The sequence below is a fragment of the Miscanthus floridulus genome, unplaced genomic scaffold (assembly GCF_019320115.1).
Source record: "Miscanthus floridulus cultivar M001 unplaced genomic scaffold, ASM1932011v1 fs_174_2_3, whole genome shotgun sequence".
Taxonomy (NCBI): Eukaryota; Viridiplantae; Streptophyta; class Magnoliopsida; order Poales; family Poaceae; genus Miscanthus; species Miscanthus floridulus.
In genome coordinates this window covers 1-17,110 of record NW_027096335.1, presented here as the reverse complement: position 1 = coordinate 17,110, position 17,110 = coordinate 1, and the positions used below count along the sequence as shown (strand labels likewise).

Genomic DNA, 17,110 nt, shown 5'->3' with positions numbered 1-17,110 from the left:
TCAGTTGCTTAAAACGACCATCTCTAACTTATTTCTTAAAACGGTGATCTTAAACCAATCGTCTTTAGAATTCGATTTGTAGAGACGGCCATGGCTTTTAGCTCGCTCCCTTGGGATATTTTAGAAGTGGATGCCCTCTTGAACCACTTCTTAAAATAAAAGGTGGCATCTCCAAAAGTCATGTTTTAGTCGTGCAACTCTATATTGAAAACATATGTATTTTTCATTTTATTCTCTAATTTCTCTAGTGGCAACGGTTACCATGATTTTCTTCTCTAATTAGTTTGAGCTCAGATTAAAACCCTCACGGATTTGGAACTAAAATTCATCAAAGTTAACTACTTTTAGTTCTCTTAGGAAATTTTATATGCCTTCGAGATATATAATTTCCAAGAATCTAGAAAAAAAAATCATGACTATTCGTTATATACAATCTTATGTTTTATAATATTTTCATACCACTTAACTTTTGTAAACAAAGTCAGGCCTACATTGGCCAGCAGCCAGCAGGGTGCTAGTGCTAGTCATTATCCATATGCTAGAAAGAAGCCTTTGTTCAAGATGGCGTTGTGCTATTCACCCTCAGATTTGCACTAACTCTAGTGCTCGGGTACTCCTTTAGTCCTTTTGCTCTTCACCCTCCATTATTACTAGTATAGATTCCTCCGCCTCCCTTATCTTGTCTGTGCTTTTCACCCTCACATAGCACCAACATCACTCAGCATGGAGGACAAAACATATCACCGGCTGGATAAGAGTGAAATAAAGGAGAAGAGTGCACTAGCCGAGGCCAAATGAGATATATTTTCCCAAAGCACGGATCGGATGCAAAGAAAGGGCGACTATTAGAGACGAGTGAAATGACAGCGATGGGCACACTCCCTAGCTAGATAAATGGAGAAAACTGAACTTGTGTGGGTCGTGATGTGTTTTTTGTTCGTTTGTTTGTTTCTTTCTTTCTTTTTTGAGACGGGTGATGTGTTAGTTTTGCCATTATATGATAAAGTGATTCCGATCGAAGTGTATTGAAACAAAGCCACTTAGTGGTCGTCTCCTCGGCAACAGTTTTACAGGCCATGCAAAAATTAATGGTCCAATAATAAGAACGCAGTTTTTCAGAAATCAGCAGGGATGAACCGATGAACGGATGCCACCGATTCAAGACGGGTGACTCCTGAACGGAAGATGTCCAAACTGTACATTTTTCATGTAGGTGTTACCCGTTAATCATCTACTAAAATATGTCATGAGTATCATACTTGTGTGTTAATGCATGTGGTGAAGTGTGTAGATCAATTTTTGCAACTCAAAATGATCAATAAAAATGATAAACGAAAGTTGGTTCAATGGTTCATGCATATCAAGTAGGGTTTAAAACCAATTTTTATTAAACAAAAATACTATAGAACATGTATGTGATACTTAAATAAAGTTGGAAGTGCAAACTTTATAGATGACAATGAAATACTTGCCGTTGAAAATAGAAATAGCTTTTCATTTTAATTCTGAACTAAACTTTGGTAATTAATATAAAATAATATAGATATCCAAAAATTGTGAAACTAATTTTGTTAGGTTCCCAAAAATATTGTCTACCTGTTAGTATAGTTAGTTCATACATATCTATGTGGTTGCTAAGGAGCATTAAAATAGTTGAGATGCTTAGTATTATTTTGATTAATAATTGTAGGAATTTTTGTGGTAGATTGGTGATAGCAAAAACCGTGTAATTTTTATAGTAGCTTCATTGTATTATTATGTGCTCACTGTAATTTTTGTAGCCCTAGAATAGACTACTTAATATGGTAGCTAAATACCCATTAAGGCTAAAGGAATAATGGCATGATATTGGTTTATAAAAGTTAAGCACTCATAGGGTGAGCTTAAAATCTATTTAGTAGAGATAATGATTAGCTTAGTATCTTAGTCATTAGAGCTAGCTTAGTAGCTTAGCATGTGTATTCTTATTTTAAGAGTTGTTGTTGCTAAAATACTAAGTGTTGTATCATCATTGCATACATGTAGAGAACGAGTTGGTGGAGTTGGTGACCGCCGAAAAGCAGGAGTACAAGGAGGTGATCAAGGAGTACGAGGAGGAGGTTCTCGTACAGGAGGAAGCCCCACAGCCACCGACGACTGACATAGTGACAATCCACCTGCCCAAGGCAAGCCCCGGTGCATAACCCTTATTTTGAATAATCACTGGATATATATATATATATATATATATATATATATATATATATATATATATACATATATATATATACATATATATATATATACATATATATATATACATATATATATATGTGATGTCTATTTACGTTACAGGATTTATATTGAAACTACATGCATAGATAAACCTACCTATGAGTCATACTAGCATAGGTCGAGTAGCTGCTATGCTTAGGCTATCGGTAGTGGGACTAACCTGTCGTTACTCACAATAGGTAATTATTATTATTACTACTCTCATGATAAAATGGGAAAAGAAAATGGAGATCGGGCAGGGATATGGTACGGGTATTGGTGGGTGTAATAGGTTGTGTCCCGTGACTAACGGGGCATAGCTTGGTTACACTATTTTCCCTGTCTATATCGATTAAGGACTGTCCGTTGCTGTGGATGGTAGTCAGGTCACAGACTTATTATCCTGAGCACATACTTGCTTATGGGAGCGGGAAGGCTCGTTGCTCTCTTGTGGTGGGTTCCGGCTCTTTCCGGACTGACCGATTGGAGGTGGGGATGGTGGAGGTCTAAGCACCACACTGAGTCCGGGACTCAGGAGTGGGGGCTTGGAGTTCAAGTTTGGACGAGGACCTGGACCCCTTGACGGGAGAGTGGTGGGTTGGTCTTGTTTGTGCCTAGGGTACAAGCGGGGCGTGTGTTTAGAGGTACCTAGCTGGGATACATTGGTTCACGAATCGCCGTGTGATACGGTACGACTTGGCTATGGTCTAGCACCGTAGTAAGAACTAGAAGATGAAAGGGGATGAATGGATCTGATTGCTCAACTCTTGCTTGAAAGTAGAATATGTGCTTACATAGAATGGTTAGCTAATGAACTAATCATGACTGCTAATAAAACACATACATAATGATTCACTACTAGTAATGCTTTTCGCAAAAAGGAAATCCAGCAAATCATAAAGCTTATCATATCCTTTGGAGTCGGGAAACTATTTCCACTAGTCGGGTAAGTCTTGCGAGTACATTGTGTACTCAGGGTTTATTTACTCCTATTGTAGGTGCAGCTTGAGGAGTGGTTGTTGTGTGGAGGATTCTTCTGGTGGGCATAGACAGATCCTTGTATCTTATCGTTAGATGTTTATTTCAATTCCGCACTCTGAACTTGGTATTGTAATAATGTATTTCCGAGAACTCTTGTTGTATGAAATTGACTAAGTATTGTAAACTCGTTCTCATTATTGGATTCTGGATGAAAAACGTGGATTGTTCGAGTTCTCCCTTGGGGTGTGCTTGACGGAACCACCTGGTGTACCTTACTTTCGGGGTGCTTGGTATCTAGTTGAAGACGAGCGTCCCTGGAAGCGTATTATTTCGGGCGGTTCTGCCACATTTCACTATGTATAGAAATGGCATAAAATGATCAGTGCAATATACTAACATGTCTCTCTCAAGTTCTTTTTTATGATGGATAAAATTCAGTTTTAGACCTCTTCAAAGGAAGATGCATTCAAGGATTTAACGGTACTGTTCTTTCAATCTCGAGAAATGTTGGCTTAGTTCTAGTCCTTCAGAGGTGTTTGGGGTACAGGGTTGGGTGCATGCATTTATAGGGTATGTGTGCATGTATATATGCGTGTTTTGTGTCCATATTGTGATTTGCAAAAAAGAAAGAGAATAAGATATATCAGCCCAAAATCATTACAAAAGACTTACACCACACAATGAGTTTAACATTAATAGTCAATACAAAAATACCATCCATAGAAAGCAAAAAACTCCATATATATACCTCTTAACTCTAGTAGCTGGCTCAAGTCTCCTGCTCATTTTTTTTAACAATCAATATAATTCTTCAGAACCCAGCGTACGCGACAGAATAGCTGGCTCAAACATCGACCGGTGCTTGTTGTTTGGGTAGTACTCACTCACTCAGTTCTAAATTATAAGTCGCTTTAACTTTTCTAGTATATCGATTTTGCTATGTATCTAGACATAAATTATATCTAGATTATGTCTAGACGCATAGCAAAATAGATGTACTAAAAAGTTAGAGTGACTTATAATTTGGAACGGATGAAGTAGTACCTATTGCCATTGCTTTTTCGTTAACTGTTGGCATATGTCACTATACTATACGTTAAAGACCATGACGCTATTGATTGCCAAATATATATTATTGGCAAAGATGAATCAATGGCAGACAACAAGACGAAGTGTGAAGCAAAACTTTTGACACGAAAAGCTTGTCCAATACATATTGATTGGGCTTTTGATATGGATTGTAATCCGATCGTGGCATCCATCTCGACTTGATTTGAAGCAATATCTTTTGATGAGCTTGCAAAGATCATGTTTTTTATGTGCATAATTATATAGGTTTGATGATTTAGATGATAAAATAATCACTAGATGAGAGGAACAGTGGAAGATATAGACTCGCAAAAAAAAGAAAGGAAGATATAGAGTAAAGGAACAGAACGGAAAGATATAGACTCGCAAAAAAAAAAGAGAAAGGAAGATATAGAGCAAAGGTCTGATAAGAAACGTTGAAGAAGCCAATAAATCAGCAAAGGAAGGCCAGGACGAACAGCCCGGCTGGCGGCAGCATGGAAAATAACCACGCCAGACAAACACGAGGGTAGCGAAGAGCATGGAAGAACTAATTTTGGAGTGATTTCGGTGGAGATTGAATAGGGAGTAGCGAAGAGCAAGTTTTTTTTAACTCCCAGTATAAATGAAAAAGTAATTCTTATATGCTCTTCACTAAAATTTGTGTATATTTTTATTATTTGACCGAGAAGCAAAGAATCCAATTTGAAGAGCTTTGGCAAACAGCCCCTTACATGACATTTTGTTCCTACGCCACAGAAGATGGAAAGTGAGGCCTAAAATTATAGAAAAAGTCTAATTTATCTCCCTCAAATATCGCGGTCGTCTGACCTGATAAAACTAGCTTTTTGAGCCCTCTCAACTTTTAAAACCATTTATTTTTCCATATTAAGTGGTTTTAATGATGTGACGCCACGTGTGGGGACGAGGGGGTTTAAATCGGACTAAGTTAAAAGTTCAGGGAGATAAATTAGAGTAGAAATGTTTTTAAAAATATCCACAAATTCATAAAAATAAAGTTTAGAAAAGTTACCCAAATATTTTTATATGGAAAAATAGTGCAATTAAAAATCCTAAAATCTAGTTTAATCTTAGAAAATTCATGCAAAATTGGTTTTACCTCCGAAAATTATGAAAGTAAATTCATTTTTTTTCTAAAATCATGCTCTACCTTATATGCCTAGCTTGAAATTGTTTGAATCTTTATGGACTCATTTTGTTGCTTAATTATTTGCTAGTAGAAACTCTCGTTATCTATTATAATTACTTGATGCTTTTGAAAATAAAAGACTGTGGGGGGAGATCCCCACTGTGAGCGATTTTAATATTAATTTAAAGAAATGAGGGAGTACTTACATACAAAGTTAACTAAAAGCATCTAGCCAAACACAGAAGGATGACCTAAGATCATCCTTGAATAATTACTCGATGTTGATTATCTAGACTATATAGAAGCGCTAGTGTAGCGTCGTCAGGTCCATATGTTTGGTAGTGTGCATACAGATAGCTACTTTGAAATTTTATCTAAGGCATGGGACCAACGTCAACCCTAGTGACACTTTAACGTAGTCAGACTATCAACATCAACTAATTATAAGAGATAACGAGAGCTTATATTAGCAAATAAGCACTAAAACAAGTTCATCAAGATTCAAACAATTTCAAGCTAGACACTATAAGATAGAGGATGATTTATGAAAAAAATGAAAATAGTTTCATAATTTTCCGTGGTAAAATAATTTTTCTATGAATATTCTAATATTGAACCATATTTTAGGATTTTTAATTGCATTACTTTTTCCATACAAAAATATTTTGATATTTTTTTTATTAATTTTAGATTTTTTATAAAATATTTATAGTCCAATTTACTTCACTGAAATTTTAATTTAGTCTAATTTACTCCTCTCTGACGTGACGCCCAACAAAACCACCATTAAAATCATCCAAGCTGAAAAAACGGTTTTAAAAGTTGAGGAGATAAAAAAATACTGATTTTATAGTTCAAGAGGGAAAAGTCGAATTCAAAATTTTACACAGCTTACCTTTTTTTTACAACAAAAGAACTTATATTTAACAGCATCTTAGCTGAGAGTATGGATACATAATTCATCATTACAGATTGCAGTGCCTGCAAAACTGGGCACCGATGAGGATGAGCTAAGTTGGTACATGAATCTAACATAGTTTTTTTTTCTCGATCGGATCTTTTACCCGTTTTTCATTAAGAGAAAAGGCCTAAAAAAAGGCCGGATCACGGATACAAAGGATCCAAGGATTACCGGCGGAATCCCAAAGATATAAACAAACAACAAGAATAAACGGGGTACCTCCACCACAAAACACCAATCAACTATGCCTGTCAAAGAAAGATACATCCACGCAATGGTCGCCACAGAGGGTGGGTGAAGCCGTGGTGGCAAAGCATCCACCGGTAAAAAGCTCAGCATCCATCCGCAAGCGACCAGGTAGCCGCTATGGAGAGCTCAGCATCCATCCGCAAGCGACTAGGTAGCCGTTGCGAAGAGGAAGGCGACAAAGTCCGCCAGCGACCAGGTAGCCGCTGTGAAGAAAACCGCCAGCGACCAGGTAGCCGTTGCGAAGAAGACGACGTATCCGCTAGCGACTAGGTAGCCGCTGCGAAGAAGAAGACGACTGCGGCGACACCAACACCCAAGGTGGACAGACCAAAGCGAGGAGAAAGCTAAAGCACAGATAGGCACAGTGCAAAAAAGGAGCGGCTCCGACGGAAGGACGGCACGATGGGATGAAGCGGAGTGCATCAACGAAGCCTTCAAGAAGGTGATGACATCCACGGACGCCAACTTCGTTGGGAGGATCACCCACAAGAGACTTTCGTCCCCAAACTTGCCCCATCAACCCCTAACGACAAACTGAGCATTTGACAACGCCTCCAAGAAGGTGATGACGTTGGCGCACCACCGTCGTCGGCCCAAGGCAAGAAGCCTAGCGGGGTTTTCACCCCAAGCGGCCCACGCCACTGGCCGCCGCCGAGGAGGGGCGCACGGAAGACCAGGACGGCAGATCCGATCCCAGGAGGCCCGGATCCGGCCATCCGCCGCTAGAAATCCCGCGCACCCGCGGAGCCCCGTTCGCCACCGGAGTCAGGCCGGCTCCCTTGTCTGCCATGTCATCGCCACCCACCGCATCCTGGCACAGAGCAAAAGCAGTAGCTCCCGCCATAGCAGCCAGCTTTCGCATGCGCCCGAGCAGGTAACGCCAAAGTTCAGCTAGGCGCTAGGCGGAATCTAGGCGCTGACCCATTGCCTAGCGCCTAGTTGGGAGTACTCGGTCCTAGGCGCTCCTAGGCATTTGCCTAGGCGTTTTGGCAATGGAGCTCTCCTCTGCTTCAAGAGAAAGCAGAGCAGAGCAGAGGGCCGCGCCTGGTTCCTCGAGCGAAGCAGAGCAGGGGGCGGCGAGCATAGCAGAGGGTCGCACCTGGTTCCCTGAGCGAAACTGAGCAGGGGCGGCGAGCAGAGCAGAGGGACACGAGCAGGGGCAGCGAGGCAGAGCAGAGGGCCACGCCTGGTTCCCCGAGTGAAGCAGAGCAGGGGCGGCTTCAACCAGAGGGCCATGCTCGGCGTGGGGAGGGGCAGCAGGCGGCAGCCAAGGGAGGTGCAGCGTCCACCGGAGGCCGCGGCCAGCCGGAGTGGGCACACGCGCACGCGTGGCCGCCCGACGGCTGTGGTTGGGCAGTGGTCGTGACGGCGTGCGAACAGCTCCGCCTAGTGTCGCGATGCGCAACTATGCCCCTAGTCACGGCGACGGGCTTCGCCCAGCGACTAGGCGCGCGTAGTCGTTGAGTAGTCGCCGCCTAGCCAAACTTTAGGTAACGCTGACCAGTCGAAGATGCAGACGCAGCCGACCGGCCACGAGCCGGCCATGGGTAGGCCCTTTGGAGCACCAGCCATCCATGGTGCAGCAGGCACACCAGACCCTAGCAGGCGGCCATACCCTGCTGCCACCGAAGCATGCCAAGCCGCGCGCGGTGGGTCACAAGGAGAACCGCCACCAAGCATGGATCTGACTTTGTGGGGGTATTAACCCCTATACCCTTACGGCTAGGTTTGGGCCAGCCGGACCAGGGGGTCCAGCCCACTAGAAGACGACACGTGGCCCAGCCGATCTGCTCAGAGTCCCGCGCAAGGAATCAAGGTAGACTTAGAGATCAAGCAAGATCCTGGTCGGTTAGAATAGGAATCCTTATCCGGCCACCTATGGCAATTGTAACTGGTTGGGATTAGTTTCCAGATCTGTAATCCTGCCCCCAGACTATATAAGGCGGGCAGGGGACCCCTCTCAAAAATCATCTCATTTACATACAACAATACAATTAGACGCAGGACGTAGGTATTATGCCTTCACGGCGGCTGAACCTGGATAAAACCTCGTGTCTGTCTTGCGTCACCATCTCGTTCGTAGCTTGCGCACCTGTCTGCCGATAATCTACTACCTTGGGCATACCCCTAGGTAGACTGTCGACCATATTTCGTCGACAGTGGTGCGCCACGTAGGGGGTGTGCGTACTGCTCCCCAGACGAACAAGATAGTCATCATCCCAGGTTCCATGGCTACGCCGAACGACCTCACATTCACCATCGGCCAGATCACCTGGACCACTGGCTCCGACAACTTTATCGCCATGACCACGGAGGAGGCGCAGATCCAATCTACGTCGACCACTGCTTCACCAGCATCAGCTATGGCTCCAACCACGTTGGATCTGGCTCTGGCCACACCAGCATCGTCTTCAGCCACACCGACAACCCGTCGTTCGCTTCCTCGCTACAAAGGGAGGCAGATCGACAACACCGACCTGTTCGACTCCATCGATCAGGTCGGCACCAAGCTTGCTAAAACCCTAGCTCTAGTAGATTTGATTCAAAATCAACCTACCGAGTAGGTAACCACTACCCACAACAGATCTACACGACCAGCTCGGGCCAGTCGTCCTGCATGACTCGGTACGGATCTCGTGGTCACGTCTACTCCTAAAGGGCACTCCGTTCATCGCTGACCAGCCCTCGCAACGGGTCTTCGGCTCTCCGAGTGCTAAGCCTTGATGGAGAATTACCAGGCTCAGCCCTATGGCCTGCGAAACACTGCTTCCAACTACGCGTACAATATACAACGCTGCTCGGATCTATGTTTTATACATCGACCTCGGCCAAAGCCACGCAACTTTGTCAACATGGTTTGGATTGAGGAGTATCAAGAAGGATCGGTCCACATAGTTCAAGAGGGCGGCTCAAGCTTCCCGTCTAGCATCGCATCTAATGGCTTCGTCCACACTGAGCTTCAGCATCGTGACAATGAAGAAGTTGAATACGATCTGGATATCCCAGACCAGTCCCTGGGGTTCCCACGATTCCCATCCTTCCCACCAAGGTGAGGAGACTTGATCAATGTTGTCATTAATGATGAACCACCGGTAGTTGGCGAAACAGAACAAGAAAGGCTAGCACACGAAGCACACAATATTGACCGGTTTAATCGCAGACAAGCCGAAGCCGAGGCAGAAGAGGAGGCATGACGCATAAGGTTCCAGCCACGTGATCTCAACAATGCCTTTGATAGGGTAGGGGAAAAGCAGGAGTCCTTTTCGTATCACCATCCAAGGAGCAGCTCTGATATGTCCTCAGGATTTATTTCCCAGCGTCTAATAACGCCGTCGAGTACGAAGCATGCCTACACGGTCTACGCATTGTGGTCGAGCTTGGTGTCAAGCGTCTCTATGTCTATGGAGACTTGGCTCTGGTCATCAACCAACTCAACAAAGACTGGGATACGACCAGCGAAAAGATGGACGCATACTGCAAAGCGATCAGAAAGTTGGAAGGCAAGTTCTATGGCATCGAGTACACACATGTGGTCCGGGACAAAAATCAAGTACCAGATGCGCTGTCAAAGTTAGGATCATCCCGAGCCAAAGTCCCACATGGCATATTTGTTCAAGACCTGCTCACGCCCTCCATCAAAGAAGAAGATCCCGTGGTCGATAAGCCTCCAGACCAGCCATTGGTGGCTACGGTTTCGGCGTCAAACACCACCAAACCACCTCCGACCACTAAGAAGCCCGACTGGAGAGTACCTTTCATCAAGTACCTGATAGATGGTAGCGGTTACACCGATCGGACAGAAAATGAACGCCTGATGCATAGCAGTAAGCAGTATCTGCTCGTCGATGGCAAATTGTGGCGCAAGAACGCGAAGGAGGAAATCTTGATGAAGTGTATAACCCAGGAGGATGGTGAACATCTCCTAGACAAGATCTACTCTGGCTCCTGTGGCAACCACGTGGCCTCGAGAACGCTGGTCGGCAAGGCTTTCCGAGCAGGGTTCTATTGGCCGTCAGCCGTAGCCGATGCAGAGAAGCTAGTCCGCCATTGTGAAGGTTGTCAGTTTTTCACCAAGAGAATCCACGTACCAGCACACGAGATTCAGACTATACCAGCCTCTTAGCCCTTCGCATGCTGGGGACTGGATATGATCAGGCCTTTCAAACCGGCCCCTGGAAAATTTACATGCGTCTTTGTGCTGATCGACAAATTCTCCAAGTGGATAGAGTACATGCCCCTAGTCAAGGCATCTTCAGAAAAGGCTGTCGCATTCCTCGACCAGGTCATCCACCGCTTCGGCATACCCAACAACATCATCACTGATCTGGGTACTCAGTTTATCGGGAACGCTTTTTGGGACTTCTGCGATGAAAGGAGCATAGTAGTAAAATACGTCTCGGTGGCACACCCTAGAGCTAATGGACAGGTCAAGCGGGCAAATGGTATGATCCTGGACGCACTTAAGAAGAGGATGTACAAAGAGAATGACAAAGCTCCTGGAAGATGGCTCAAAGAGTTACCAGCCGTGGTCTGGGGTCTCAGAACCCAGCCCAGTCGCAATACCGGCGTATCACCATACTTTATGGTTTATGGCACTGAGGCAGTGCTCCCAGCAGATATAGCCTTCAAATCAGCATGGGTAGAGAACTTCGACGAAGACAAGACCAATGAGTGCGGGAGCTAGAAGTGAATAGTGCAGAAGAGAAGCGGCTCTATTCTTGTGTACGTACAGCCAAATACCTTGCTGTTTTGCGCAGGTACTACAACAAGAACGTCAAGGAGCGGTTCTTCATGGTCGGGGACCTGTTCCTAAAGTGGAAGACGAATCAGGATGGTGTCCACAAACTCACAACCCCATGGGAAGGACCCTTCATGATCAAGGAGGTTACACGCCCTACATCTTACAGGTTAGCTCGCCTAGACGGCATAGACGTACCCAATTCCTGGCACATCGACAAGCTTAGGCGTTTCTTGCTTAGCTACTAAGATATGTACCCCTCTTGTACTTTTGATTTATTTCAATAAAGCTATTATGATTTCTCCGACCACTCTAATGTGTCACTTCGAAGTCTATTGTTATTCTAACTCTACCAGTTAAAACCGACCACCATTCCTTCTCGGGTTCTCGGAGCAGGCCCTGTCTCCGGTTCCTCCCAACGCGTGCATGGGATCTGCTCTCTATGCTACGGGTGATCGGCAGGTGCTCTCTGGTTTGACTTGTGTGTTTCTACGTGTGCACAAGCTATGCATCTCACACTCCGACCGCAAGACAAACCAGGGCCATACAAACCTTTCAGGATGACGTGTCGACTAAACTGGTACAACTAAATAGAACGCCAACACGTTCTAACTTAGTTACATCAACACGATATCCAAGCTTAAACACATTTTCTACAAAACAAACAAGCTTATGTTGATATACAAGTACGTTATTACAAGCTTGCCTGAAAAGGTCCAAGTTTACAATAACCCAACTACATCTTCTTCTACAGCTATAGCCTACACTATTGGCTGGTCGGGGCACACGACGCCTGCTGCTCGCTGGGCCTGCCATCGTGCTCGGGTCTCGGGGACTCTGGCATTGATCGAGCTGAAGAAGATGGCCCCGCCGATGCCTGGCTGGTCGAGACCACAGGCTTCGCCGGTTGGCTTGAAGACGACGACGCTCCCAGCTGACTTGTTGACGGCGTTCCTTGTACGGGTGGTGTCGCACCTCCACACAGGTTAATATCGCCAATTATTTTCGCCGACAAGTCCAGCTGGGTCATCCGTAGCTCCTCGGCCTTGTCTGGATCTACCTCCTTCGGGTATCCAGCCTCTAGGCGCTTGAGATCGATCAGGGGTAGTGAGCACGCACCTACTGACAGGTGACACGCAACTGTTTGCTTGACAAGACAAAAATACAGTATGACGTGCTATACCCGTCTACTTTTTTTACTAGACGTGTCAGACCGGACTTGTCAGAACAAATAAATAAATATATAAAATAATAGTAAAAGTGGCATATGGTTTTTTGCCACACTTTTTGTGCTTGGGGACTGTCCCGACCACCCTCGTGCTCAGGGACTGTCGCGACTATCCTTGTGCTCAAGGACTGTCCCGACCACCATCGTGCTCGGGGACTGTTCCGACCACTCTCGTGCTCGGGACTGTCTCGACCGCCCTTGTGCTCGGGGACTGTCCCGACTACCTTTGTGCTCGGGGATTGTCCCAACTACAGTTATTCTCGGGGATTCATCGTTTTCCCCATACTGCGCTCGGGGACTGCCCCGACCACTCTCCGACCATTGCTCGGGGACCGCTCTCCTTGGCTACATGTGATTTGTACTCACATACAGTTGAGAGGCATTTATTTTTTCTCACTTAGACCTTGCTACAAGGCTGATACCTCGCCTTCCAGCAAGCTCGGGGACTATATCGGTACGATGCACCTGTCGGTGCAGCTCGTATCGCTTGTACGATGATTGGATTCTCAACTTAACTGGGAATTCTTTTTATACCCTGGCACCACGTGCCTACGTCACCTACTACCAGGCTCGGGGACTAAGTGGGCACACTTCACCTTGCGGTGAATGTGCTTATTTTATCGACCCCTACGCTCTGACTGTTGGCCATAACTACTACTGTATAAGGGTCACTTACATTTCTTTTCAGAAATATAAGTGGGCACACTTGATCAGGAAAGAAATCTTTTTCTTTTTTCTTTAGAGCACCATGCATTCTTCGGACAACTGGAATCTTCGGCTATAATCGTGGTCTACTGCTCTCTGTGCTGACCAGAATACTGGCACATTTGCTTGGTCAATGTTTCAACCAGTTGGAGATGATATGAAGACAGACCGCATTAGCCAAAGAAGATCAAACGGCGTGTCGCAACATAATACATGGTGCTCGGGGACTAGCTGTGGGGGTATTAACCCCTATACCCTTACGGCTAGGTTTGGGCCGGCCCGGACCAGGGGGTCCGGCCCACTAGAAGACGACGCGCGGCCCAGCCGATCTACTCGGAGTCCCGCGTAAGGAATCAAGGCAGACTTGAAGATCAAGCAAGATCCTGGTCGGTTAGAATAGGAATCCTTATCCGGCCACCTATGACAATTGTAACTGGTTGGGATTAGTTTCCAGATCTGTAACTCTGCCCCCCAGACTATATAAGGCGGGCAGAGGACCCCTCTCAAAAATCATCTCATTTACATACAGCAATACAATCAGACACAGGACGTAGGTATTACGCCTTCACGGCGGCCGAACCTGGATAAAACCTCGTGTCTGTCTTGCGTCACCATCTCGTTCGTAGCTTGCGCACCTGTCTACCGATAATCTACTACCTTGGGCATATCTCTAGGTAGAATGCCGACCATATTTCGTCGGGGAGGGCGGATCCGACCCCGAGGCGGCCCGAATCTGGGCCGCCGGCCAGCCACCCCGCCGGAGAAGAAGGATGATGCGGGGTGGGAAGGCGGAGGACGCCGCCTCCCTGGCCAGAAGGAAGATCCAGCCGAAGCCGACACCAGCAGCTTGCAGACGCCAGATCCGGTAGCGGGGGCCCCGGATCCGCTGGCCGGCCGGCCATCGACACCGGAGGGAGAGGGAGGGGAGGGACGAGGGGGGCAGGCGGTGGAGAAGGAGAGGAGAGAGCGCAGGGGGAGGCCTTTTTGAGCTCCCCTGCTGGCCGCCGACGACGAGGAGGAGGAGGCCGAGGTGGCGCGGCAGTGGCGGTCGAGCCTGCGAGGAGGAGCGCAGGACTTCTGTGGCCAGCCGGAGTCACAGTAAGATTCAGGACCAAGTAGAACACCCTAACATAGCACAAGCAGACGCTTGAAAGTCTAGAAAAGCCTGCTTTGCGAGCATATCAGCGGTCTGATATGCACTTTGAAGATCCTTGTGCTTCTATGCTGTGTGCAGTTTACAAATTGTTGAGCAAGATGTTTGATTCTCCACTCAGGCGGGTTTGCATGTTCGTCAGAGTTGAAGAATCGAACTAGTTCTTCACTGTCCCATAGGAAATTTGTGTCATGGAGTCCCAACTGAACAGTGATAGCTGCAGCCAGAGCAATCGCTACCGCCTCTGCCATTAGGATGGATGCCGAGTCCTGCAATGCAGCCTTGATGTTCATCGGTGGGTGTACCACACGGCTTACCTTGGGCTGGGCTTAGAAGACTCCACGGCGAGAAACAAGGGCTTCTCGATTGATCCAATCATCTCATGTATGGGCCTAAACCGAAACTAGGCCGCAGGAAGCCCGTGAAGGCGTACACTCCTACGGCCTACACGGTTACCTCGTCGGAGGCGGAAAACATTCTCGCCACCTGCCGCCGTCCGACGCCGCCGTAGCCGTAGGTAACCCAACCCACCTTCTCACCGCGAGCCGAGGTAGCGTGGCCGTGGCGAACTGTCCATCCCAACTCATCTCCCTCCCCGCACCCCAATCTCCACTCCACTCGCCTGCCTCTGCCTCTGCCGCGCGCCTGACGGCCGAACTGGCTCCGCCGCGCTACCAGGACGCCGACCGGCTTCTCTCGCTTCGACCAGGCGATACACTGGTACCCCCACCACTTTCTATTTCGCTGAATGCGGGATGTACCATGCTAGCCACCTTTTTTTTTCCCCATACGACTATACGAGTGATTTTAAATGCATTATCCCGCATCAGCAGGCCAGCAGCCCTTTAGTGGCTGAAATAGCTGCACCGAAAGTTTTGTCGTATGGTTGGGGTTCTGATTATTATGACATGTCAGTCCAAAATTTGATCATATCCGTTCAAGTGCGTATTTAAGCAATGGTAGAATTGTGGATGTGGGGCTTAGGAGTGCTACATGAGTTGTGTTCTTTGCTAATACTGTTTGTTAGGCTTCTCAGCTAAGAAGCATCTACATTTATGTGAGCTTAGAAATAGCAGGCGTGAACGCATAGTTGATGAAGATCCTGTTTAACTTTAGCTCATACTAAATGATTTTAATTACGATGCGCACCTGAAAACTATAAGCTGATACTTGAAAAGATAGCTTGTGCTCAATTAATTGTTTTCTGTGTTTTCTTTCTTGTTTGCATCTGTTCTGCCACCATGGATTTAGGAATTTACTAATCTTCATGGCCAATAGGCATAAACATTTCAAATACATAATTCACATAAGAATTAGATGAAATAAAAGCTAATGTAATAATTTCAAATACACAAATCAATAGAGAATAAGATGAAATAATACCTAATGTACATCTTATCTGAGATTTCCTGGCTGTTGTACAACTACAATACATATCCTTGGCACACTTATGTGCGCTAATAGAACAATGGGAAGAAAAACACCCCGCTGTCACAGAAATTTCAATCGCCTGCTGGACCATCTTGCGTTTTAATCAACAACAAAAACAAAGCTTATAGTTCCCAAGCAAGTTGGGATAGGCTAGATATCTCTTGCAGGTTGATCCAAGTAATACATCATGTGAATGGGGCAGCAAATTTGTAAGTACTGCTGTGTTCTCATGCAACCATCTCAGTGCTGGTTGCCTCCTTGTTGCAAACTGACCAATCCGAAGTATGTTCCAGAGGGACCCTTAGCCATAAGGGATGCATGTGTGCCCTTCTCCACAACAATTCCTTTCTCAAGCACAGTGATCTGGTCACAGTTCTGGATTGTGCTGAGCCTGTGCGCCACCACAATACTTGTCCTGCCAACCATCACTCGGTCCAATGCCTCTTGTACCACCTTCTCTGACTGGCTGTCCAGTGCACTTGTAGCTTCATCCAGTAGCAGGATAGCAGGGTTCTTCAGGATGGCACGGGCAATTGCAATGCGTTGTTTTTGGCCTCCTGAAAGCTGTACACCCCTCTCACCACACCATGTGTCATATCCATCCTTGAGGTTGCTAATGAAGTCATGTGCATTCGCAGACCTTGCAGCATTCTCAATTTCTGCTTCAGTTGCTGTTTCTGTACCATACACAATATTTTCTCTTATTGTACCTGCAAATAGTGTTGGTTCCTGGCTGACTAATCCAATGTGTCGCCGCAGGGCTCTGAGATTGTATGTTTTGATGTCTTTACCATCGATCTTCACTACCCCCCTAAGTGGGTCATAGAACCTCTCTATGAGCCCAATGATAGTCGACTTGCCAGAACCACTTTGCCCAACAAGGGCTGTTGACTTGCCTGGTTGGATGCTCAAGGAGAAACCTTTGAAGATAATCACATCTGGCCTTGACGGGTATGCAAAGTCAACTCCTCTGATGTCAACCTCACCTTTTAGCCTCTCTGGTTTGTATCCCTCAGGGTTGTCAGGGTCAATTTCGGTTTCCCTGTCAAGAACAGCAAACACTGAAGCTACTGCATCAGCACCCTTAGCAAGGTCTGTTGTCATGCTACCTGCATCTGCAATCACACGCCCTGTGCTTACTAGTATCATGAAGGTCTGGAAGAGTGCCTTTGAAGTTATGTGATGCTCAGCCA

The 17,110-nt window shown here is 46.0% G+C and overlaps 1 protein-coding gene across 1 annotated transcript; it reads right to left on the bottom strand.

Annotated features, from left to right (window-relative positions):
* Positions 1–15,727: 15,727 nt before the first annotated feature.
* LOC136530672 (putative multidrug resistance protein) lies at positions 15,728–17,102 on the bottom strand. Its single transcript, XM_066523389.1, has one exon. It carries the CDS (start codon positions 17,064–17,066, stop codon positions 16,158–16,160), a length of 909 nt encoding a protein of 302 aa, XP_066379486.1. The 5' UTR covers positions 17,067–17,102; the 3' UTR covers positions 15,728–16,157.
* Positions 17,103–17,110: the final 8 nt, after the last annotated feature.